The sequence below is a fragment of the Haliotis rufescens genome, unplaced genomic scaffold, assembly GCF_023055435.1.
Source record: "Haliotis rufescens isolate VD_foot unplaced genomic scaffold, xgHalRufe1.0.p SCAF_5, whole genome shotgun sequence".
In the NCBI taxonomy this organism is placed as follows: Eukaryota; Metazoa; Mollusca; class Gastropoda; order Lepetellida; family Haliotidae; genus Haliotis; species Haliotis rufescens.
Window position 1 is genome coordinate 15,295,527 of NW_025964223.1, and position 24,468 is coordinate 15,319,994.

A 24,468-nucleotide genomic window follows, 5' to 3' on the forward strand; every position below is an offset into this window, starting at 1 on the left:
AAACTCATAGACGTCTGGTTTACGACATTGTCCATCATGGCTGCTCCCGCACGTGTAAGACAAGAAGAACTTGCAAATTATTTAGGATCAATAGAGACACTTTCTTTGGGTGAGTTTGTTCGGAAGGGGATGGAGATTAAACGAAAGTATGTCTTCATAGAAAAACATAATGATGTAAATTTAGGCTTGGCTGACATGGTCAGGAATGTACAAGGCATCTTCTTGGCCCTGGGGTCCTGCCATGCTTAAATTAATTTCGGCATGCTCAGCGGCTGACAATATAGTTGGAAAACATGCATGACTGCAAATTATCTCCCCTTCCTGCCATAAGCGTAATGATGTCGTAAAAGTCTCTCGCCGCAAAAAGAGAATAAAACAACATGGATACAAAGAGATATGGACAGGGTGACCCTATAGGACCAATTTATAATGGGTGCATTAAATGCACTACCATCAAAATAACATTCACAAATAGCTCCTTCCTTCTTTTTTGGTCCAAACTAAGCTACATGTGTACAGTTAGTGCTTTCCAATGTTGATATGTGATCTATGGTGCTGGATAGTGGGACCACTGAAGAGCTACAGGTTCATTTAACTTTTAAGTAAGTGAATGAATGTTGTTTTTATACAAATGTCTGCAATATTAATTATAAACAGTTAGTTAATCATGATGCCTATCCGAAAAATCAAATCACCTACAACAGTCAACAACTAGAACAGCAACATCAGAGCCTGGAAAGCCCTGCTACTTTTTGCCACATAAAAGTGTTGTGCAAGTTGTGGAGGTACATGTACCATTATTTCTGATTACTAAAATGTACAAGATCAACCCAGGCAGGTATTGCAGTGAATCTTTGACTCATTGGATGGTTTACCCTTTATATTGTTTCAAATCATCAAATCAAGCGTGGTAGTATCAAGTAATAGCTCAAAGTTTGGCAGCCTCTCATAACAGCTACCTTGTTGATTCAAGCTGGTGTGGACACAAGATTTACACTGTTTGCAATGTCCTGACTGAAAACATTCCTTGAAATGTATTGGGAACGTGTTACTTTTTGAAACAGGTTGTCATCAGTCTTTTTTAATATAATATTGTTCTTATAATTTATGTTTACAGTTGAGTTTAGGTTCATGATTTTCACAAAATCATGAAATGTCCATATCCAAAAGTAGATGCATTTACAGAGCTCTTTCCAAATTGATAGTATCTGCACAGACCTATATAACAAGTCCGTGGTATCTGGAAACAGACATTAGACAACATCATGAACTTGAACTTTACCATATTAACTGGCGGCAGAAAGATATTAGTAACGCTTGTCATTATCAGTTTACTCAGGTTTGAGACACTGCGATCATTGATTGATGTCTGTCCAAAAACAAGATCTAACTTCTAAGCAGAAGTCAAACCAAAGGTGAAAGTTTTGGTAATGGTCAATAGTCACATTGTGTGAGAAACTCAACAAACAACGCTCAAAATTTAGTTTCAACGACTCAGCGGTTTCTAAACTTTTGTAAACAAACACTGTCGAGTGTCATTTTGACATGGAGCAATAAGGAGTGGGTGTGGCTAGTTTTGTTGACATATTTACCCGCATACTGCTGCAAATGTTCGTGACGTAGACCTTGATCACCATCTTGTCAAAAATTTGCAAGTCTACTGGATCGAAGAAGAAAGTCAAATGATCAAGGAATGATGAGCACCACCCGAAATTCCTCGATGATTCCGATTATGGACAGATTAGAGGCTGTAATCCGAAACTACCCAAAACATCCGAGACTTTGCAAGCGTTCACTTCTCGTGACGTCACAGGAAATGATGCAACGTATAGCACATGAGATAGAACGCATAAACCCATGACGTCACATCATACCAGCAAAGTTGTTGCCTTGTTGCTTGGCAGATAAATAACAAAGTGCATACCGGCGTGCACGTTGATAGAACTTTTCTGTCAACCTTCTCTTATTGGATTCATGAAAGATGCACCTTTATGGTAAGGAATGTTTTGGACTAATGGCGACGTTCTGAAAGTGATTTGACAGGTGTATGTATGCAGATTCTGTGAAAAAGAACCTCAATGTTGACTTACACACAAACTGACACTTGTCAACAACTGCATTAGCACCTTTGCCACCTTCATCTTTCATGTAGTAGTTGATATCTAAGCTAGTCTATACATTTTTTACTTGTAGATAGTATGTCATATATTTTTATTTGTATGTTGATATTCTATAACTTGTAAAATATGTGTTATAAACATGTTTCTTCATTTAGGCCTCTTGCATCCCGCAACAAGCAAAATGGTATTTTTTTCATGTAGTTCCTCACCTTTTAAAAGATAGACCAAGATTGCATCTGTAAAAAGTGAAATATTTGTAATACATCATGGTTTGTCTCATTGGCATGTTAATTGTCAACAATGGAGACTTTGTTTATTGGGGGTTAAATAACGATGTTAACTATTATAATTATCTATCAACTGGTCATACCAAGGTTCATACCAATAAATCGGATCTCCAAACTGTTTCATTTATACAGAAATCTTTTTGAATAAGGTTACCAGTCATTCATATTCCTGTATGAAGTGTCTGAGTTGGGCCTTTGTTATTAATTCAAGGAAGATAAACAATATGTTGCCATCAGCAATAACACAAAAGAAGTGTGTGAATCTATAACTGTCTCTCATGCCATCAACATGATCAATAGCTGTATGTATAGTTTCAGTTTATTACTTGTTGATGATCCTATTTAGATCATGAGGTGAAATGTAGGTGGCTTGTAGACTAGCTTGTGTGATGTTAAGATTTTATTAACTCTCACTGGTGTCTATACTTAGTTTTGTGATCTAGGTTAGGGATCGACATAACGTCTGTTAGTGCATGGCCATGATAAAAACTCAGTGACCTAATTTGTCAGTTTTTTTATGGTCAATGAGACTTTTAGTAATTAATTGTTGTTATTATTCACACAAAAAATGAATGGCAGATTTGTTATTCATAGGGTATCTTGGTTGGTACAAGTCATATGATGGTAGATGGTCACAGTTTATGTTTCTGAACAAGGGATGTAATTGGAATCCAACATTTATCACCTTTTCCTTTAATAATCCTCAGAATGAGGAAAATTGTTGATTTTTATATTATGTTTTGGACTGTTTACACAATGTCTACAAACAGTGGGTTTATTTTCAAGATGGTATTATGCAGAGTGATGTTTATACCAAGAAATTATGTAATGGTGAAGAGAGATTAGTTTTCTTAATATGTTGTTTAGTGCACCATCAAGTTCTTCTATCATCAGACTGCCTTTGTGGTCTAGTGGTAGAGCGTCTGCCGAGAGAGCGGAAGGTCCAGTGTTTGATCCCCGGCCGTGTCATACAAAAAGACATTTAAAAGATGGTACCTGTTCTTACCCAGTCTGGCGCTTGGCATTAAGGGGCTAAAACAAGACTGTCCAGCTTGGAGTCAGTATACTGTGTCTGGGTGAGGTATTCAAGTTAAACTGCAGCATTGTCCCTCAGTGTGCTAGCACTATAAATCATCATCAGTACAAGTACTAGTACAAGCATCCCTCCTCATGTCATACAAAAAGACGTTTAAAAGATGGTACCTGTTGTTACCCAGTCTGGCGCTTGGCATTAAGGGGCTACAACAAGACTGTCTAGCTCGGAGTCAGTATACTGTGTCTGGGTGAGGTATTCAAGTTAAACTGCAGCATTGTCCCTCAGTGTGCTGGCACTATAAATCGGTATCAGTACAGGTACTAGTACAAGCACCCCCTTCTCCCCCCCCCCAATAATTTTGGTCGCGACGTTAAACCCCATTTCACCTCCCCTCACCGACTCTAGCATCAATAACTGATTTCAAAGTCTGACTTGAAGGATAAAACATGATATTTGTTGTTCTAGTAATCTCTACACATTTGCAAATATACTGATCAAGATTTTCTCTGCCTGTGGTGTTCATTCTTCTTCCGACAGAAGCCTCATCCTGTTTGGCTTCAGACTGTTTTGTATGGTGTGATGTAGCTGATGTATGTTATTCAGAAAGTCTCAGGGAATGAAGAATGTTTTCCTCAATAGATGTGCTGGGGTGTCTTTTCCTTTTTGTTAAGCCAACTGCCATGCATTAGTAACCCGGTTGACTGCACAATGAGGCTTGACGGATCCTTTATCAGTAGTTAATGGGGTTATTTGTAAAGTTACCTGGACAGCCTGGGGCAACTTGGCATTATGTCATATTCAGTATCAGCAGTAGAACGGGGCCGCTGTCAACTCCTGGGTTCTAGGCACAAAGCTATATAGAGGTGGACTATAAAATTACCCCAAAATCACTTGGTGCTTGAAGAATATGTGAAATAATGTAAGAATCAGTACATTCAGCTTTTATAGCAAATATTTTACACTGCTGCACTGAAATTATGTAATGTTGTCATATAATTACTAATTAGATATCTGTAGATTTATCTGGTATTCTATTCTGTTCGATAAAGATTGATGAAGCACTGTATACATCCCCCCCCCCCAATATTTTGAATCTACTAGACCCTAACCATGGTTCTTAGTTTCGTGTCCAGTTGAGTTTGGTATTGTTGTATTGACTATTATTAGCTGAGCTTACTTGTCCAAATGTAATTTTAGTAGACTCAGGCTTCAGACTAGTGGTTGCAGTCACAGATTGTAGTTCAGGAGCAAACAGCTGAGTGATAACAGACTTTGATATTCTTGAACATTTGCTGAAGGAATCACTGACCATAGAATACTCTGGGATGGGGTATGTCATATTCTTATGGATGAAGAGTGTGCATAATGGTATCTACTTTCTCAAACTGAAAAGTATGATGTATCTAAAAGCTACAATTAGGTGATACACAGTTGCCTTTCAATATTGATACACGGTTGCCTTTAAAATATTGAAACACAGATGCCTTTAAAATATTGATACACGGTTGCCTTTAAAATATGGAAACACAGTTGCTTTTAAAATATTGAAACACAGTTACCTTTGAGCATTGATACACAGTTGCCTTTAAAATATTGAAACATAGTTACCTTTAAAATATTGATACACTGGGTCCTTTAAAAAATTGATACCCAGTTGCATTTAAGATACTAATATGCTGTTTCCTTTCAGATATTGATACAGTTGCTTTAAAAATATTGATACATGGTTGCCTTTAAAATATTGAAACACAGTTACTTTTGAGATATTGATACACAGTTGCCTTTAACATGTTTAAAATATTGAAACACAGTTGCCTTTAAAATATTGATACACGGTTGCCTTTAAAATATTGAAACAGTTGCATTAAAAATATTGAAATACAGTTGCCTTTAAAATATTGACACATGGTTGCCTTTAAACTATTGATACACAGTTGCATTTAGAATATTGATACACAGTTAACTTCAGAATACTGATACACAGTTGCCTTTAGAATATTGATACACAGTTGCCTTCAGAATATTGATACACAGTTGCCTTCAGAATAATCATACACAGTTGCCTTTAGAATATTGATACACAGTTGCCTTTAGAATATTGATACACAGTTGCCTTTAATATTAAGATATTGATACCAAACTGCCCTTGCTGCATTTCCGACACTGAGGCAATGGTACACAGTGGGCTTTAGGACAGTGATACTCTCCATAGTTGCCAACTTGTGAATAAGATCTGTATATACAGTTGCAGTTAAGTATATAGTTGCCATGTAGAAAATGATAAACAGTTGCATAAGATATTGATACACTGGCCTTAGTGTCTGACCATGTTTATTTTAATAGATTAAACTGTTCTGCTATAGTGATGCCTGAAATATATATTGTGGTAAATATCTGCTAATGTCCAACAGAAAACGGCCTTTAAAACATGTTAAAGGTAAATATCTAGCTAAAAAAATATATGTTCTTTTTGAAAAGAGCTAATTTAGTGTCTGATTTTGCCATGCGAGGAAAAATGACAATAACAGCAATCCCACTGTTTGTGTTTGTTGACTGAAATGGTTCATGTCTTTGTTGGTATAGATGTTTGACCTACACATTTCGATAGGTTAGGTTTATCTAGGGTTATTTATAATTAACTCTGAACAACAAACAACACGGAGCCTTATCTTCAACTTGAAATGGTATTGATGCATGCATTCATATGCTGCTTAGTCAAACATGACTTTCGCTTCACACTGCATGGGTTTATCTCCCGCCTTGTCAATACGGCTCAAGTTATGTGCTGTCAGGGATTACAGATCTCACTAAGTTATCTTGTGGAGTCTCTTTACCGTGTTTGTACCTTCAGAAGACCAGAACAGAGATATGTCATTACAGTGAAGGAAATGTTGCGATCTCTTTTCAATTACAAAATTAAACTTCATTATTAAACTCTTTATTTATATGTCATTACAGTGAAGGAGATGTTGCGATCTCTTTTCAATTACAAAATTAAACTTCATTTTTAAACTCTTTATTTATATGTCATTACAGTGAAGGAGATGTTGCGATCTCTTTTCAATTACAAAATTGAACTTCATTTTGAAACTCTTTATTTATATGTCATTACAGTGAAGGAGAAGTTGCGATCTCTTTTCAATTACAAAATTGAACTTCATTTTTAAACTCTTTATTTATATGTCATTACAGTGAAGGAGATGTTGCGATCTCTTTTCAATTACAAAATTAAACTTCATTTTTAAACTCTTTATTTATATGTCATTACAGTGAAGGAGATGTTACGATCTCTTTTCAATTACAAAATTAAACTTCATTTTTAAACTCTTTATTTATTATTTAAATAGTTTCATAAGTGTTTTCTTTATTAATTATGTTTCATATCTGATGGTTTAAAAATGGTAATAGGGGCGGTGGGGTAGCCTTGTGGTTAAAGCCTTTGCTTGTCATGCTGAAGGCCCGGGTTCGATTCCCCACATGGGTACAGTGTGTGAAACCCATTTCTGGTGTCCGCTGTGATATTCCTGGGATATTTTTTAGCACGTTTAGTGGGATCTTGTTTTGCTGTTGTGTGAATATTACACAAACACTTTGCCGTACAAAAATGAATGTGGCAAGTGGGTTGAAATCACCTGTTGTTAGTTTTTAGCTAAATAAAACTGTGTGAAAATATCACTGAAATTAGTAGTTTGTGATGGGCTTCATGTCATGAGTGAAGTATTGTGATACATAAGTTGTATCATGACTTGGATGTAGCATGATGTATAGTGGCAATTTGAGGAATGACATCAGTTTACAGGCCTACTTTTGCACATCAAATACATGCACCCACATTTGATTATCGCCACTCTTCATATTTTCTATCTGACATAAACTTATATCCATTTATAAAGCTTGAATTGAAAATTTCACAGTGTCTTAAAACTTTACCTTAATTTATTTTTATAAAAATAATTGTTTCATAGGCAGATGAAGGAGTAAGTTGTTGACAATGTAGACACAATTTTATAGATAACAACTTCTTTAATATGCTATTGTAGCGATTTTCAACTTTTTTTCAATACAGATAACTATTGAATTCTTTGGTTCATGTGACAATGTATTTATGGTTTAATATTTAGAACATTGCAATGCTATTTTATTTTAATACCTTTATTATTTATGTATATTAAATGAATAATTACCAGTTTCTAACAGTTATTTTACTTTTTAACATTAAGAATTACAAAAATCATGTTCATATTAAATGCCCATGATATTAAACTAAATCATGGTATCTCAGTGGGCTAGCACTATGAAATCGGCATTAGTCCAGACTAGTACAAGCAACCACACACACGTTAAGTGCAATAATCATGAACGTGACGTTAAACCCCATTTCATCTCACATCCCTAAAACTGTTTACTTTGTTATGAAATGAGGTGTATCCATGAGAGACAAGTAAAGGCCATGCAGAGTTCCTTGTATTTAAACAGTTAGTATTCAGATCATGTCACATGGCATTGGATTACACATCTGGAACTATGTGTACTGTGATGACACACTGCGTGTTGCAGGTGCCCCACCAGATCTGATCACACATTGTCTAACAGTCACACATGGCTGCCACATGTAAATGGAGGATCTTTGCGTAGGCAGTCATAGATGCTATCTTGTTCACTGGTTACAATATGTCTTAATCTGACTTTGTTAGTGTGTTCTAGTGTAGTTGGAGGCAGTGTGCAGGGCATTGTATCACTGTCTGCTAGCCCAATGCTTGCATCAGTCTAGGTTGGACCAGGGCTAGAAGCTGTTCCCTGTTGGTGCCCACAGCCATACAAGCTATTGTTTCAGTGTTTGAAATTACATGGGGTGCCCTGGAGCTTTGACATTTTCTGCTCTTGTACTTCTTTCTAGACTCCAAAGACTTGATTGCATTCTCAATGTCAAATGTTGTATAATTTTTTTATCTTACTCGTCGCTTCATGGAATAAGGTGGTATGGCAAATTTCGAATTTCTGGCATTGACATTGAACAGTTTTAACATACTAGTCCATCTGGCTTACATTACTTGAAACAGAGTTGTGTACAGTCACTGGTTGGATGCAAGATGAGAAGGAGTCCCCCATCACCTTATGAGAGAGTCCCGGCCCATCACCTTATGAGAGAGTCCCCAATCAACTTATGAGAGAGTCCCCCATCACCTTATGAGAGGGTCCCCCATCACCTTATGAGAGAGCCTCCGGAGCACATATAGGTTTATATATTACCATTATCAAATTTATAATAGACTAGTTTGGATGTTTGGAACAGTAGAAATTTCATCACTGAATCTAACTGAATGTGTTTTAGAAACTCCAGATTGTACTCCTACTTTGTCAAGTTGACCGATCTAAATTCCTTGACTATGGTCAGTTAGAGTTGGTGTATATCCTGTATATTACAATGCTGAATCAAGTCTGTGCTACAAGCTTAGGCTAAAGCAGACTTGACAAATAAATCGTACATAAAGCATAAGGAAGGTCACCTTTTTCATGAGTGAAAAGTGTTTCTTTTATTACGCTTTCTCACTGATGAAGATGAAGTGAGGTGAGGTGAAGTGAAGTGGAATGTGCTAGTCCAGACTAATGCCGGTTTTTTAGTGCCAGCCCTCTGAGACACCATGCTTCATTGTAACATGGATACCCCACTCAGACACAGAATACTGAGTCCAAGCCGACTTTGTTTTATACCCTTGATGCCAAGTGCTAACAGAGTAAGAAAATGTACTATCTTTTAAAGTCTTTTAAGTGTGACATGGCTTGGGATCGAACCAGTGATCTTCTGTTGGGGCAGATGCTCTATCCATTAGACCAGGGTGGAGTTGGGTGTGTATGTGTTATTGGTCTGTATATGTCTGCATATCAACAACGGTTGCGTCAAGAAATAGTACCGCTGTCTTTTCATTTTATTTTTGTCAGTAACGGGTGATATTTTTCTTGCAGTGGAAGTCTGATCGTGGTCGTGTGGCATCACACACAGCTTGAGATATTGGCCGGCCAATGGGAGACAGGTGACAGGGAAGGGAGGCAACCAGGCAACACCGGCACCAGCGATGTCGAAGGACGACGACTACGATGACTACAGCGATGACTTCATCAGTGATGATGAGGACGCTAAACGCAAGTCTAGGAACCAAGGGAGACAGGGTGGTAAGCAATATCATACGTAGACATCACTGTTACGTGTTGTCCTTCCACTTTCACCTTGATGTACTGGCTGTAGCGTGGCAGACCGCTCCAGTTCTGTAGTGTGGCAGACCGCTCCAGTGCTGTAGTGTGGCAGACAGCTCCAGTGCTGTAGTATGGCAGACCGCTCCAGTGCTGTAGTATGGCAGACCACTCCAGTGCTGTAGTAAGGCAGACCGCTCCAGTGCTGTAGTATGGCAGACCGCTCCAGTGCTGTAGTATGGCAGACCGCTCCAGTGCTGTAGTGTGGCAGACTGCTCCAGTGCTGTAGTAGAATAAGGCTACCAGTATTTGGCTGTATAGGATGGGTGCATGACCGGTTCCAAGGAGATGAACAAGGTATTTCTGTCATTACTGTATTTCTGGTAAACACTGAAAACAGTGGTTCTTATACCCATGAGGGTAGAAAAGATTGAGCGTTTAGCACAGAGGGTGCATAGAGTTTATCAAAGCTGATTAGTTGACAGAAATATAATATCATATTGCTGCATTCTTGACAACAAAATGATGCTAATTGTTCAAGACTAATAACATTCATGGCATTGTGTCTTGAGAAGAATTTATTTATGTCAGTCAAGTTTCTTTGCAATATCGATGTTGAGTACGTTTATTTTTCCATTTACTTTCATGCAATGATTATGCATAATGTATGGATTATCCAACTTGATTCCTAGAATTACCATGAATCCGTCACTTGTGAATGAGTTGCAAGTCCTGAGGCTTCTTCATTCACAAGGAATGGATCACCCATATAGAAAGTCCTGGTAGCAATTTGGCTATTCTAGAAGTATGGCATCACTGCTGTGTAAAGGAAAGCAGATCTCTGTTGCCAGCTGTGTGGGGGGGCCTGCTGCAGCCTGTGCCAGATCTATACACCCCAGGTGCAGCCATTAGCAGACTATTGTGAAGGGGTTGTCATGATCACTATCAGTTAACTGCTCTATAACTGTTTCAAGGAGCAGTCCCTGATTAATGAAAGCTTGAAATCTACTGTACAAATACCAGTGGAATGAAAGTCTACCCTTGGAGATTACTTATTACACAATTCTGATTGATGTTTGCAAGTGGGTAATCATGTTGAAGGTGTCTTGTGTCATCATCTGTGAGGACTGTATACATTAACTGATACGTCTGTGCCACCATTCAGGATCCAGGATATCAGCATCTTCTTCAGCCAATTACTCTTCTCTAAAACTGACCAATTTAAGGCGGGACTCTGATGCATTCTGGACATCTAGTCGCGGCCTCACTCATGACCTGATCCCGATGCGGGTCATCTCTAGCCCCGCACCGGACACCCCCATACAGTCTGACCATGACAGTGAGGCCAGTTCGCTAGATGATCGGCTCGATTCCAAAGCTCTGGTACCATCAGTTCGCCAAGGTTCTTCAAGAGCTCAGTCTGCCTGTCACTCCTTACGCCTGCAGAGCGCTCAAACTCGTCGCGTGAGTTTGTCGCGAGGCATCACCCATACCCGTACCCCAGCATCCCACCTGATGGCAGAGCTGACCGAGGAGACCATCTCTGTAGGGGAGAGGGAGGCATGTGCTGCCCCTAGGGCAGTGAAGAAAGCACCGATCCCTGCCAGAACGGGATGGAACAGGGTCACCGGCAGACCTCGCCCCAGGCAGCGTAATTAGAATTTGAAGTCCTGAGTGTCGTTACCTTGGTGCACATCACACATGGGTGACCACTGTGCACTCACTGTTTGCAGTGTCAATGATAACCAAACATATTACTCATTACTTTACAATATTAACACATGTGCGTTGTAACCATTTTCAATGCTGATTGGTCAAGTGAAGCAATATGACATCACATTGCTTCATTGTTGTGAGCAATATGATATGATGTCATCCATATTTTGAAGGGCTGGCAAAAAAGATCGATAATCGAAATTATCATCAATGGGAAGAAATAGTAACGATTATGGATATGAAAATTGTGTCATCGATAATACCTTACATAAACTATTGTGATGAAATAAAGTTTAGATTTACCAAAGCAGACTTGTTATTGTCAACATTGTATATTGCTGAAGATGGAAAGAACTGTTTTTGTTATGTCTCAAATGTCCACAACGTAATCCTTGCATAAATGTGCCACCAGGGGAGTGAAATACATTGATTTCTTTAGGAATTTGTTTTGCGTAATTACTCAAAAATACTTCTCCGATATTTATCGATAATTGATCAATATCTATACAACGATTATCGATCTCTATGATCTGTATCGATAGCCAACCCTAATATTCTGTGATGTCACAAACTGATTACATTACGTCGTCTGAACAGTAGGTTGACGTAAGTGAAATTTCTCTGTAGCATTGTCATTGCATACTGTTTTCTTCATTTCTTTCTGAATAATATATGGAAAACCCTACTTTCCTACCCACAGGTGGTGAGATACTTATCTGTACGTTACACATGTGTCATACAAGGCTGACCTCGTTTTATTCATTTTGACAGGATAACTACAGACAATATTTAATCAAGCTTTATCCATGTGCAATGTAAAACTACTGATAGATTTGGGTCCATATGAGCATGAAGAGTGTTCAGCGTCTCGACAGTTGTCACTTGTTTGTAAACAACTCCAAGCATGGTTGTGGTCATCTATCACTGTGTGGAGTTTTTACTGGTGGCAGCAATAGTATCATTCGTCACCGCTCGCCCCTTTCCGTAACATGCAAGAAGACTTGTCCCCCTAGCGATGAATGTTATGTGCAAATAGACTAACCAATCAGAATGCGCATATGATTTCAAGTTCTTCGTCAAAGAATCCCTCAGAAATAACTTTTGATTTTACATATGTCTTGCATCTAAAAATATACACAAGACACAGTTAAATGTGTTTAATCATGCTGTATAATTCGGCATGTCCTGATGTGCTTTAAATTGCATCTGAAATAATAAATTGCAATGAGTTGACAATTGTTTTAGGTATGCCCATTTGCGCTAAGAAAGAATCGGTCGCAAAAATGGCCATGAGAGGGGCACAAGTCGCTATTCGGCTTGTCCCAGAATAACACGAGTTGGTCATGAATGCAATAGTATTAGAGAGTTAAGGATATCACTCTCTCTTAATCACTTTATGTAGGAAGACCCTTTCCCAGGTTGATGGTACACAACTGTTTATTTGGTTACATACTAGTTACAAGCAAAAAACAAAAACAAAACACCGCCCGTCGGGACTATTTTTTCAAAAGTCATTGCCTGAGAATCAGTTTTACTTTTTACAGTGCACCAGTTTGCACTTTAAGATCCTTTCTTGTTTATGGCCTTTCTTTTCCATGTGGAAGGTCATGGTGGTTCCGTCCTTCATGCTTTCTGTAACTCCTCTAGGTTGTTGCCATTGCTACAGAAACATCTGTGTTTGCTGTTATAGCTTTCAACATGTTCAGGGGCGGTGGGGTAGCCTAGTGGTTAAAGCATTCACTCTTCCCCACATGCGTATAATGTATGAAGCCCATTTCTGGAGTTCCCTACCATGTTAATGATGGAATATTGTTAAAAGTGGCATAAAACCATACTCACTCACTCATTCCACATGTTCAAAACAGTTGTCATTTCTTTCCAAAGACAATGATGTGTTACTTTCTGCCTAGAAAGTTTCATCAATTTGGAAAAATCGACATATTTTCTCTTTGACGAAACATGTATGTGAGTGACATTGATATCTTGCATAGTCCAGTGTTGATGTAAAAGTAAAGTTATTCAGTTGTTGGCAATATTATTAATAATGTTATAATAAAAAAATGGAACATTTGGCTTGTATGATATTGTGATTGAATCTTTGCTATGAGTAAATAAAATCAGAACCAAGAGATTATCATACAAGCATCAGTAAAAAATCTGTATCACACGCATGCGAGTTTAATAATTTCTTTATTGCCCTTTATTTCTGAATCCTTTCGAGCTCCCCTTTAAAAAATTATCTGATCACAACCGCCGTCTTAGAAAACCACAATTGTTGAATGAAATCAACAGTCGAACATCTCAATAAGATTCAAATGACGTCAACAATGCCATCCGGATGACAAACAATACACTGGTGTGCCTGAAGTGATATATTTGCACAAGTGCACATATGATTTTTATGAACTTGGTTGTTTCTAACCCTATGGGTAATAGAGCTCTAACCTTTATTTAACGTCATACGTAATTGACTTTTGTTAAGCATGTCTGGAGACAAGTGAATCATTCTGTTAAGGCTTATTTGTATCCTGCTTCACATCAGAAATTGTTACTTACACAAATATATTTCATGAAATAAATAATTTGGGCATACATATTTCTAATGAATTTTCTTTTCATTTTAGCTTCATATGGAAAGAGCAAGGCTAACACAAAGTCAAGAGGTCGTGGCAGAGGGCGTGGTGGAGGACCGCCCCCGAAGCAGTCACCTAGAATCGATTATGTCACTCAACGTATGCTGTCTGCGGGTCGCATAAAGATCAATGAGCTCCGGAACCAGGTGGAGGACCATAACACAGTAATCCGAGACCTGCGCGAAGAAAACAAGTTGTTGAAGAAGACGCAGCACCGTCAGGAAAAGGCTTTGACGAAGTTCGAGGATCAGGAGGGCGATCTTCCACGGCTCATACTCAAACACAACAATGAGGTGAGGACACTCAAGGAACAGCTTAGAGTAATGAAGGAAAAGTATGAGAAGACCGACCGCTATCTCCGAGATGCAGAGGATGATCTTGACAGAGCCAATGTCAAGCTGAAGAAGTACAAGAGTTATGCTGAGAACAAGGGGCTGCCGGAGCGAGATGAACTCAACCGCAAGCTGTCCAAGGCAGACCTGGATGTTGAGGAGAAGGACAACAGGATCAAGGTCAGTGGCAGGGTGAAGGTCACCAATGTGGAATGGTAGCTCTCATGCTTAGGAGAGCTACCATTGCATCAGTCACACCATAATCAGTGTTCAGAATTAAAGGGCTCTTGGGGTCCTTGAAGATTTCTGCTATAGTATTTGAATCTAGGAACCTCTTAAGTCTTCAGTTTTTTACATTTGGGATATGACAAGGACACCTTGACATTCTTAATTTCGTCCACACTGATATCTATTTAAATAGCTCCATCCCTTTGTTTGCTATTTGTAGCACGGTTTAACCACCTTAAGCTCAGTGCTCTGTTGACGTGTTTACTCTCAGTGTGTTTTAATGTCTGTCAGTAACTCCTGTCTGTAATGTGTGTTTTATGTTCTCCACCAGGAGCTGCAGCGACACATTGATCACCTGAACAAGAACCACCGCCATGAGCTGGGGGTGGAGATAGCCAGACACCGGGAGACCAAGAGACAACTGGACCAGTTCCGGGGGGACAAGGACAACCTGGAGACCAAACTGAAGGTAGGGGCACCACATAGACATTATAGGGCCAGGCTCCAAGTAGGAGCACCACATAGAAATTATAGGGCCAGGCTCCAAGTAGGGGCACCACATTGACATTATAGGGCCAGGCTCATGGTAGGGACACCACATTGACATTATAGGGTCAGGCTCATGGTAGGGGCTCCACATTGACATTATAGGGTCAGGCTCCAAGTAGGGGCACCACATAGACATTATAGGATCAGGCTCCAAGTAGGGGCACCACATAGACATTATAGGGCCAGGCTTCAAGTTGGGGCACCACATAGACATTATAGGGTCAGGCTCAAGGGAGGGGACCACATTGACATTATAGGGTCAGGCTCATGGTAGGGACACCACACTGACATTATAGGGCCTTGTTATAGGGTCAGGCTCAAAGTAAGGGCACCACAGAGACGTTATAGGGACAGGCTCAAGGTTGGGGCACCACATAGACATTATAGGGCCGGGCTGTCTCTGAGGGGCACCACACTGACATTATAGGGCCAGGCTCAAGGGAGGGGCACCACACTGACATTATAGGGCCAGGCTCAAGGGAGGGGCACCACAGAGACATATGGAGTTTGCCAAACAATGCATCTTTTTTCTGGATACGAAAGATAAATAAGTCTAAATATCAGTGCGTAAGTAAGACAGTGCAGAAAAGAAACTTCTAAATGATATTAATTCTTATTGAAAGAAAACAAGTATGTTACAACATGGTTGTGCTGAAGTCTCATGCAGACAGATCAGCAACAGAAATATTTAAAACAATATTTGAGGATTGTATCATACTTCCGATACGACAGACCTAGAAACAATCAAACCAATATTACAACCAATGATCATAGGTGTCTGGTTCTCCTAAGGGACTGAGGGATGCAACTCTGTTAATAGTTGATTTGTTGATTCAAGATTCAACTGTTGTTGTTACAGGAGAAGGAGAAAGAATTGGAGATCAAGAACATCTATAGTAACCGTGTGATGCGTCCCCCCCACAAGCTGCCCGCCTCCTACGGGGGCACACCCATGGACACCCCTCCTCCACCACGTCGGAGAGTTCCCTCCGTCGAGGAGATGACCTCCAGGGAGAAGGCCCGAATGTTTGAAATGAAGCGGAGGGAAGAGGCGAAGAAGGTGGGTCAGGTGATGGGGATCGTTTCACTATGCGATCCTAATGTTACTGCCCTTAGCTGTGTTAAATGGTGACTATGCTTGTCATAAGAAGCGACTAATGGGACCAGGTGGTCAGGCTTGCTGACTTAGTTGATGCATGTCATTGTATCCCAATTGCGTGGATCGATGCTCATGATGTCAATCACTGGATTGTCTGGTCAAGACTTGATTATTTACAGACCGCCATCATATAGCTGGAATATTGTTGAGTGCGATGTTAAACAACAAACAAAACTGTGCTAATTATATAATTTCCAACAGTTGTAGTGCTGTGTTTGCTTTGTGAAATCAGTCCCAGGTGTCAGGACAATTAGGAGATAAATGTGCTGTGGTTTCAATGTAGAGTCCTGTTGCCTGGTGGTTGGATGAAGTGTGGAAAGAAGATGTAGAGTGAGGCTTCCAATGTTTAGTCTAGTAATTTCAAATCTCAAGGTAACATAGCCTTGAAGACTCAGTATGTTTATCTCCATTCTATTATGACCAATTTATGATAAGATAAAATGTAGGGGCAGTGCAGGCAATGTCAGTAAGAACATTCCTTGGAAATGGGAAGGCTCTCCCAGAGTGCTGGAAGGTAGTCCAGTTGGCCATTGGTTTTGCTGGACACAAAGAGCATTAGGATATAGTCATGATTTTTGTCAACTTTGATAGTAGACGTTTTTCAATATTTCTACTAAATCTCTTGAAGATTTTGGATGATAATCAATAAATGTCCAAGAAAATCAACCAATCTGAAACCACGTTTGCTTTTTCAAATTTAACAACTGAGTAGAAATATTGATGATTTAGTCTTTAACATTAGTCAGTCACCAGCATTAGACTGAACATGTATCTATTGGTTGGAATTGGTCCCCAACACTTGCTGGTCGAAGAAATGACTTTATTGATTTGGTTGTCGGGCTTCTTTTTTCTCCTGATTTTGTGGATCATTGCTCAATACAATAATCACTGGATTGTTTTGACTCGATTATTTACAAGCTGCTTTCATATAGCTGCAATATTTCTTAGTGGGGCATTAAACCACAAAAACACACATTGCATGTGCAAATTTTATTAGTCTGCGCATGTGCAATGATTATTGTGAATAATATCAAATCTGTGATGTAGAGATAGTGTTATGTAACGAATAGTTCTCATTGACATTGTTGGTGTTTCAGAACAAACCTAAACCTAAGCCGAAGCAGGATGTGTTTGAGAACCGCTGGAACACGGAAGATGAGGAGAGGGATCGACTAGCCATGGAGGAGAAGGAGAGGCGAGACCTGGAGAACAAGTACCTGCAGGCCAGGGAGGAAGAGGAGAGGAAGAGTGAGTGGGAGAGAGAGTTGGAGATGAAGCGGGTGCAGGACCGAAAGCGGGATCAGGAACAGGAGGACCTGCGTAGAGAACGTGAGCGCATGAAGAGAGAGTCAGAAGAACTGCAGAGACGGGAGGAGAACAAGAGAAGAGAACAGCGGGAGAGGGAGGAAAGAGAGAGGGAAGACCGAGACCGCCAAGCGAGAGATGAAAGGGACAGAATCGAGAGAGAAAATAGACTTAGGCAAGAGCTTGAAGAGAGAGAACAAGAAAGGGAGCGTCAGGCCAAAGCAGAGCGTGAAAGACTGGACAATGATCCCAGTGTGTTGGAGGAACGTAGGAGAAAGGAACTGCTTTTAGCCAGGTTGAAGGCCATAGACGATGGGTCAAAGGAAAATGTGAGTCCGGTTAATCGCTCTCCCTATGGGGATGATAGCTCAACCACTTCAAGTAAAAAGAGTTACTCGTTTTCCAAGCCTACCAAGAATTTACATAATGGTAAGCCTGCATATGAGGAAGTGAGCGTTCCATACATCGACAGGAGGAAACATCAGCTGGCCCAGGAGGAGGATGCAGCTGGGTACAACCCATCCTTCACCAGGAGGTCCAGCTCCACTATGAAGGGGGGTGTCAACCAATCTCCCTCAAGGAAACCCAACAAAAAAACGGCCTTAATGGATGAACTGTTTGGAAATCAGAGTGGAACCAATAGAAATGATGACGACATGCTTTTCCAAACCTCGGACTCGAGGAAACAGACTACTAAGCCTTCGTCTGGTTTCCCTTGGGATGAAGACAGTAAACATTCGACCACGGCATCCCGGCCGCGAGAGAACTCGAGCACGTTGTTTGGAGGTGGTGCTGCTCTTGTGGAGGATGACGGACCCTCAGATAAATCAAAACTGTTACCACGGCGACAGAGACACCACTCCAGCACTTTCAGTTCCAAACCAGCAGTGACCGCTGTTGACACGTTTGAGGATGATATAGAGGAAGTCATGTTGTAGGCAGGTTGTGTACAGTGCCCCGACTACAGTGCCTCATCCAGGAACCTTCATTACAACATCGGCATGATCACATTACTTCAGAGATACTATTTTAATACAAGCATCTATAGCATAGCAATCACCTTCAGTTTTCACATTTCACTCAGCATCAGTCACGACCTCTACTCCTGTGTTAGTGCAACACCACAACCGAAGTGGTGGATAATTGTGTCATACGTCTGCACAAAGCATTTTTCTACATTTATGGGTCTGTTGTCATGTTGCGCTGGTCACTCTTGGAATATCTCACCACATGGACTGCTTCCTTGACTATCGTGTGGCGAATTATCTGTTTTACACTGTGTGTGGAATGAAAGGTTCCATCAATGCTACTCTTCCAGCTGATGGGACCCAGGTTTTCAATGTCATACAATCATGTTGTGTTTGTTGTGTGAATTGTGGAAAATATGTAATCACACAGACAACATCTCTAGTGTTTGCTTCACAAGATTGAAGTACATGTATTCATAAAGTTGAAAATAGTATGATTAATAACTTGATACACAAAGAATGTATGACCCATTTTTTTCTTTTAAAAGCAACTACCCTGGAACAATAATTTGTTTTGAGATTGTTGGAGATATGTTAAATGCTTGAGCTTGTCTACGACTGGTTAACTTGCCTCTAGACACTCCACACCAAAGACCAAAGACTTCAGGTGGTTATTGTTATGGCTGACAGTTTTCTATCCATCATCGTGTTTCACTTTTATATTTTGAAAATATATTCAATCTGTTAAAGAAATGTTTGTTTTTAGATCCCCAGTTAAATGTTATGATGAATGGCCCTATTCCCAAGCAGTCTCAGCACGGCAATTCCCATACTGAAACACTGATGTTTGATCATAGATTTACCTGCACATTCTCAGAGGACACTGGCCACAAGTTCTGAAGCAAATGTTGGTAGGAAAGAATTTAAAAAATCCAAATTCATGTTGTACAAGTATTTAATACTTTATGCCACAAAATTTCATCAAATAACTTGTTATAACATCCCTGTGTTCTTGGGACATAAGACCAGCAAACAAAATCCAAGGGTACGTAGTTTGAAATTCTTGATAAAGGATGGTCACAGTGTTAGGGTTTGCTTGAGGAATAGGGCCCTGTGTGGGTTCGTGTTCCTGTGTAGATGGGTGCAGACTGTGGAAGATGCTGTGATATTATGGTACACGAGTACAATGACAGGTGTTGTCTTGGCAGGAATTAGGCTGTGATACAATGTGCCTGCAGAGCTTCATTTCTTGTTTACAAAGTTGAACAGTAGCATTGTGTCCAAAAATACATACCGTATTCGACCCAATAAGCGCCCATGTCCCAATAAGCGCCCCCCTCCCTTTTCCCGGATGCCCAAGTAAGATTTACTCACCTGTTTTTTACATTCGGTCAAGAATCTTTTGTAGTCGGTTAATGAAGAGATGTTCACCAGTAAAACGTAAGTAACAGTTTATCTCTAGCCCCCCAGCAACAGAAGAATAACGATAGGCTTACTGATGAATTTATGCCAATTTGACTCTGAATTGGTCCCAATAAGCGCCCACCCCTTCTGTCTTTATTTTAAGCGCCCAGGGCGCTTATTGGGTCGAATACGGTATTCAAGAACAAAATAGTTCTACGAAGGCAAGACCACTGTACATTCTTAATTTACGACTTTTCTTTGTCATTGTGTCGAAAGGCATGGGGCAAAATAAGGCTTACGAAAAATATTTTCAGGGTTATTTGAGGTTTGAAGCATCAGTCTCTGGTTTGTAATGTGTATTTGTCGAGACAAATTATCTCATATCTATAGCATCATTTGTCCTGATGTGTGAATTTGTGAAAAAGTGTTTTTATTGCCTACTGTAGTTGAGATTGTTGGGTTCCGTCCATGGAAAGAGACTTTTGATGTCCTAAATGTTTGTTATGTATATGAATTGTTACAGTGTTGTGTAGAGACAGTTTGTTAATGCTTGTGCCATACTGGTGAACAATCAATTTCAAAGTTTCATATGCAATGTTTATTGTGTAAATCACACAACTAAACTATATATCAAAGGAATGGGCATAGCTAGGACATGTAGCTAGGACAGTAGGCTGACCAAGGTTTGTGCTGCAAGTTGACCCAGTAGGCTTGTAGGCTGACCAAGACGTGTGCTGCGAGTTAATCCAGTAGGCTGGTAGGCTGACCAAGGCTTGTGCTGTGAGTTAATCAAGTAGGCTGGTAGGCTGACCAAGGCTTGTGCTGTGAGTTGACCCAGTAGGCTGGTAGTCTGACCAAGGCTTGTGCTGCGAGTTGACCCAGTAGGCTGATAGGCTGACCAAGGCTTGTGCTGCGAGTTGACCCAGTAGGCTGACCAAGGCTTGTGCTGTGAGTTGACCCAGTAGGCTGGTAGTCTGACCAAGGCTTGTGCTGCGAGTTGACCCAGTAGGCTGACCAAGGCGTGTGCTGCGAGTTAATCCAGTAGGCTGGTAGGCTGACCAAGGTGTGTGCTGCGAATTGACCCAGTAGGCTGACCAAGGCTTGTGCTGTGAGTTGACCCAGTAGGCTGGTAGGCTGGTAGGCTGACCAAGGTGTGTGCTGCAAGTTAATCCAGTAGGCAGGTAGGCTGACCAAGGCTTGTGCTGCGAGTTAATCCAGTAGGCTGGTAGGCTGACCAAGGCGTGTGCTGTGAGTTGACCCAGTAGGCTGGTAGGCTGACCAAGGCTTGTGCTGTGAGTTAATCCAGTAGGCTGGTAGGCTGACCAAGGCTTGTGCTGTGAGTTAATTCAGTAGGCTGGTAGGCTGACCAAGGCTTGTGCTGCGAGTATTTCCGATGCTACAAACTTGAGAACTACCTCAAACTCAGCAGACACATGCCACCCTGTAGTTTGACCTTCAACCTCCCTACTAGTCTCTCTAGCAGATGATCACAAACCTGTAGAAAATCATGTGGTATGACAATTATTGGTGCAAATTACATAATACTTGAAGGGTCTTTATTTTCTAATAGATATGTGTATATATAGTTGTATATGAAGGCTATTTTCATATTAAAAGATTGATGAGTACAATGAGTAGTACTTTGAAATGTGAGAGATGTGTTTGACGACTGGGGATGGGGTATGATGACCTTCACCCTGCTTGGTACACATGACCTTCACCCAGCTTGGTACACAAGACTACAGTCACTCTACTGGACACTTGGTTTAGTAATTTGTCTCTCACTGGTTTACCTATATCATTTGTACAATATTTCCTGAAAAGAAGGCCACCGTATGATCTTGCTGCAATTATGCCGCAGTGGAGCATTGGTCTGAAGTGGCGTGACTGGTAACTACAGCAACTATAGCATAACACAAATATATCCTACAAATATGTCAGAACATAACCCTATCCTACTACTGTACTAGTAAGATATATTGTGTTGCTATGTTGTGTTATGTCATATCACAGATATTCTAATAGTAGAAATTCAACTCCTACATGTTTTGGATCTTACCGTTAATATGCAATTCAAACTTTTCGTGGATTTTTTTCGAAGTGAGTTCACATTTAACGGTAAATAACAAACCTAGCGTTTGCCACAAGACAGGGTTGTCATGGAAATGACATCGGGAACAATTGTCTGTTGTTTTGGTTCCACTATTTTCCAGCGATATGGCTGTTGATGTAGAAAATATTTATGTGTGTCAGAGTTAGTGTGAGTGATGCGTAGTCAGGCCAATTTATTGATCTCATTCTGCAGCTATCATCCTGGTTGTGAATGTGTCGCTGAATATGTTAGCGTGGTGCTTCTGTCCGTGATAATGTAAACGGCATCCCTAATTCCTGGGGATGCCTTCAATGAAACTGCACTTATTGTGATAAAACATTTTTACCTTTTTTCAAATACAGACATGAATTATATATTTCATAAGCATAGCAATACACAGTGGTTTTAATCATATTTTATCAATAACAAGTGGTATGAGATTTTATGAAGATATTATACAACAAAATGGCACAGTCAGTTAATATATTATATTTTTAATCATATTTTAAACCTGGGATGAATATATACTGGTAGTATTTTAGCACACTACTGTCACTGTGTGTACAGTTTGTTGTTGTATATGGAAGGTCTGACTGGTGCATATATCTTGTAACTTTCTAGTAGAGAGCATGGGTCTTCATATAGCCACACTGATAACACAACGCAAGCTTAGTTGTCATGGTTACCTTGATTCAAATATGTAAGTATCAGTATCCTATACACAGAAGGGAGGTAACTGATGTAGCCTTGTCCTGAATCAAGTTTGTAAGAATATCGGAGAACATAAAGATCGTTTTGTCATATATTAGGAAACACATGCACCTTGTCTAAGGAAACTTGTTCTGGCAAACTTTTAGAATGTAAGCATTTCGTATATTAAGGCCAGATATTTAAATATATTTATTGTGTGTGATTCAGCCAAATTTCACTCACTATTTTAAAATACTGACTTTAATTGTAAGTATACATATTTTGAACATCTTATATGTATTTTTGTAATACGTTTTATTTTCAATAAGTATTTTTTAGGAAATAAACATCAAGTCAAATATTTTTTATTTTACCAACACAATCTGTAAAATAACCATAAAATTGGCCTGGTCCACATTGTCTGGTATTGGAAGTTAGTTTCTGTTCCTATGTGATTACCTTCGTGTTTGTTGTGTGACTGGTACATCGGGTGTGAGAGGAATGACTGCTCTATCTATCACTGTATCTTCCAGGCATGTCATGGCTGATCTACACTCTGTAATAAACATTTACTTATCTATTTACACCTTGTGTTTGTTTGAGAACTGTCAAAGATCAATGCTGTCTTCTTATGTTTATCGGGGGCACAGGTGGCCCAGTCGTCTAAGGCGCAGAGTTGCGTCCCTTGGGCACGCCAGAAACCTATGATTGTTGGTTCGAATCCCGGTTAGCCCCAATTATGTTTCTAGGTTTGTCAGCACCATACCCGTGCTCGTGGGTTTCACCGAAGTGGTAAACATCTGAGACCTGCATCACTTCGGGCTTTCCTCCCACATTAAGCTGACACGCCTTGATATAACTGGAATACTGTTAAAAGCGGTGTTAAACCCAATTCACTCTCTCTGATGTTTATCATGACATGCATTGCTTGGATCACCTATTGGATTAGAGATAACTCATCACAAAGTCATTGGGAGAAATCTAAGCTAAAAGACACAGTTCATACTTTTCTTTTCTGTTTTATCAAGTTGTGATTCAAATTTGAACAATTTTTGTTCTCAAATTATCAACAGTTATGCCGATCTTTTTTGAGAAGTGCTATGTACTTATGTTATGTAATGGGTTTTCTTACATACCTGTGGGTGAGAAACCCATTTGAGAGAACTTGTCGAATTCTAGGTCAGTGAATGGCTCTACTCCATGGTGATGACCGTAGGTCAAATTATGACAGACAACTTTCCTGATAAGTTACACATGCTTTGGTGTAATTCACCAACCTCTGTGTTGAAATCTTATGGTTTTAGAGTGTTAATAAGTTCTCTGGTCTTGTCTAATTTGCATTATCATCATCGCTTTGATAATTCACAGATATGGCAGGCATTTTTTTTGGTGGAGGGTCAAACGAGGTATGGGTAGTCAGCAGTAGGCCGGATGACGTCGTAAATGGCTTGTGTTATGTATTAATGCACCACTGTCCATCGTTTCGAAGCTAAAGTGGTACAATTATAGGTGTGTAAGAAACAAATTACTGCACTCGTGTCTGTCAATTACCATTTATCTTAACTCGTTTCAAATGGTGTCTAACGTGCTTTCGCTCGTTAGATACCTTTCTGAATAATTGTGACGTACACTGTATCTGACTGACACTTGTGTAATAATCTCTGTATATTTGATTCTGAAATGTATAATCAGGATCGTTTAAGCATCATTACTCCAGAAGCGTTGAACAGACAAAGATAGATAATACAACAGACTGTTGA

The 24,468-nt window shown here is 39.8% G+C and overlaps 2 protein-coding genes across 18 annotated transcripts in view; one reads left to right on the forward strand and one right to left on the reverse strand.

Annotated features, from left to right (window-relative positions):
* Window positions 1-1,823, reverse strand: part of LOC124113261 (trichohyalin-like) — a 32,492-nt gene extending 30,669 nt beyond the window's left edge. For all 15 annotated transcript variants that reach the window (XR_007218254.1, XR_007218252.1, XR_007218249.1 and 12 more), the window contains exon 1: window positions 1,593-1,823. Coding sequence is in view for 1 of the 15 variants with exons in the window: in XM_048383539.1 (XP_048239496.1) it covers window positions 1,593-1,637 (45 nt within the window). In the remaining 14 variants the exon portion in view is untranslated. The remainder of the gene's footprint in view (window positions 1-1,592) is intronic.
* Window positions 1,815-23,292, forward strand: LOC124113262 (lebercilin-like). 3 transcript variants are annotated; one of them, XR_006857743.2, is made up of 7 exons: window positions 1,815-1,994; window positions 9,408-9,614; window positions 13,973-14,493; window positions 14,873-15,010; window positions 15,950-16,150; window positions 17,347-21,055; window positions 21,108-23,292. XR_006857743.2 is itself a non-coding variant. In XM_046473550.2 (6 exons), exons 2-6 carry the CDS (start codon window positions 9,518-9,520, stop codon window positions 18,490-18,492), a joined length of 2,103 nt encoding a protein of 700 aa, XP_046329506.1. In that variant the 5' UTR covers window positions 1,815-1,994; window positions 9,408-9,517; the 3' UTR covers window positions 18,493-23,292. The 3 variants fall into 3 exon arrangements, 1 of the variants encoding a protein (XP_046329506.1); XR_006857744.2 differs by having other exon boundaries at window positions 17,347-20,807; XM_046473550.2 differs by having other exon boundaries at window positions 17,347-23,292.
* The last annotated feature ends 1,176 nt before the right edge of the window (window positions 23,293-24,468 follow it).

Coding starts and splice junctions, on each gene's coding strand:
- LOC124113262 (XM_046473550.2), top strand. CDS start 9,518: ATGTCGAAGGACGACGACTACGATGACTACAGCGATGACTTCATCAGT. Junction 15,011..15,949: donor ACCTGGAGACCAAACTGAAG/GTAGGGGCACCA, acceptor TTGTTGTTACAG/GAGAAGGAGAAAGAATTGGA. Junction 16,151..17,346: donor GGAGGGAAGAGGCGAAGAAG/GTGGGTCAGGTG, acceptor TTGGTGTTTCAG/AACAAACCTAAACCTAAGCC.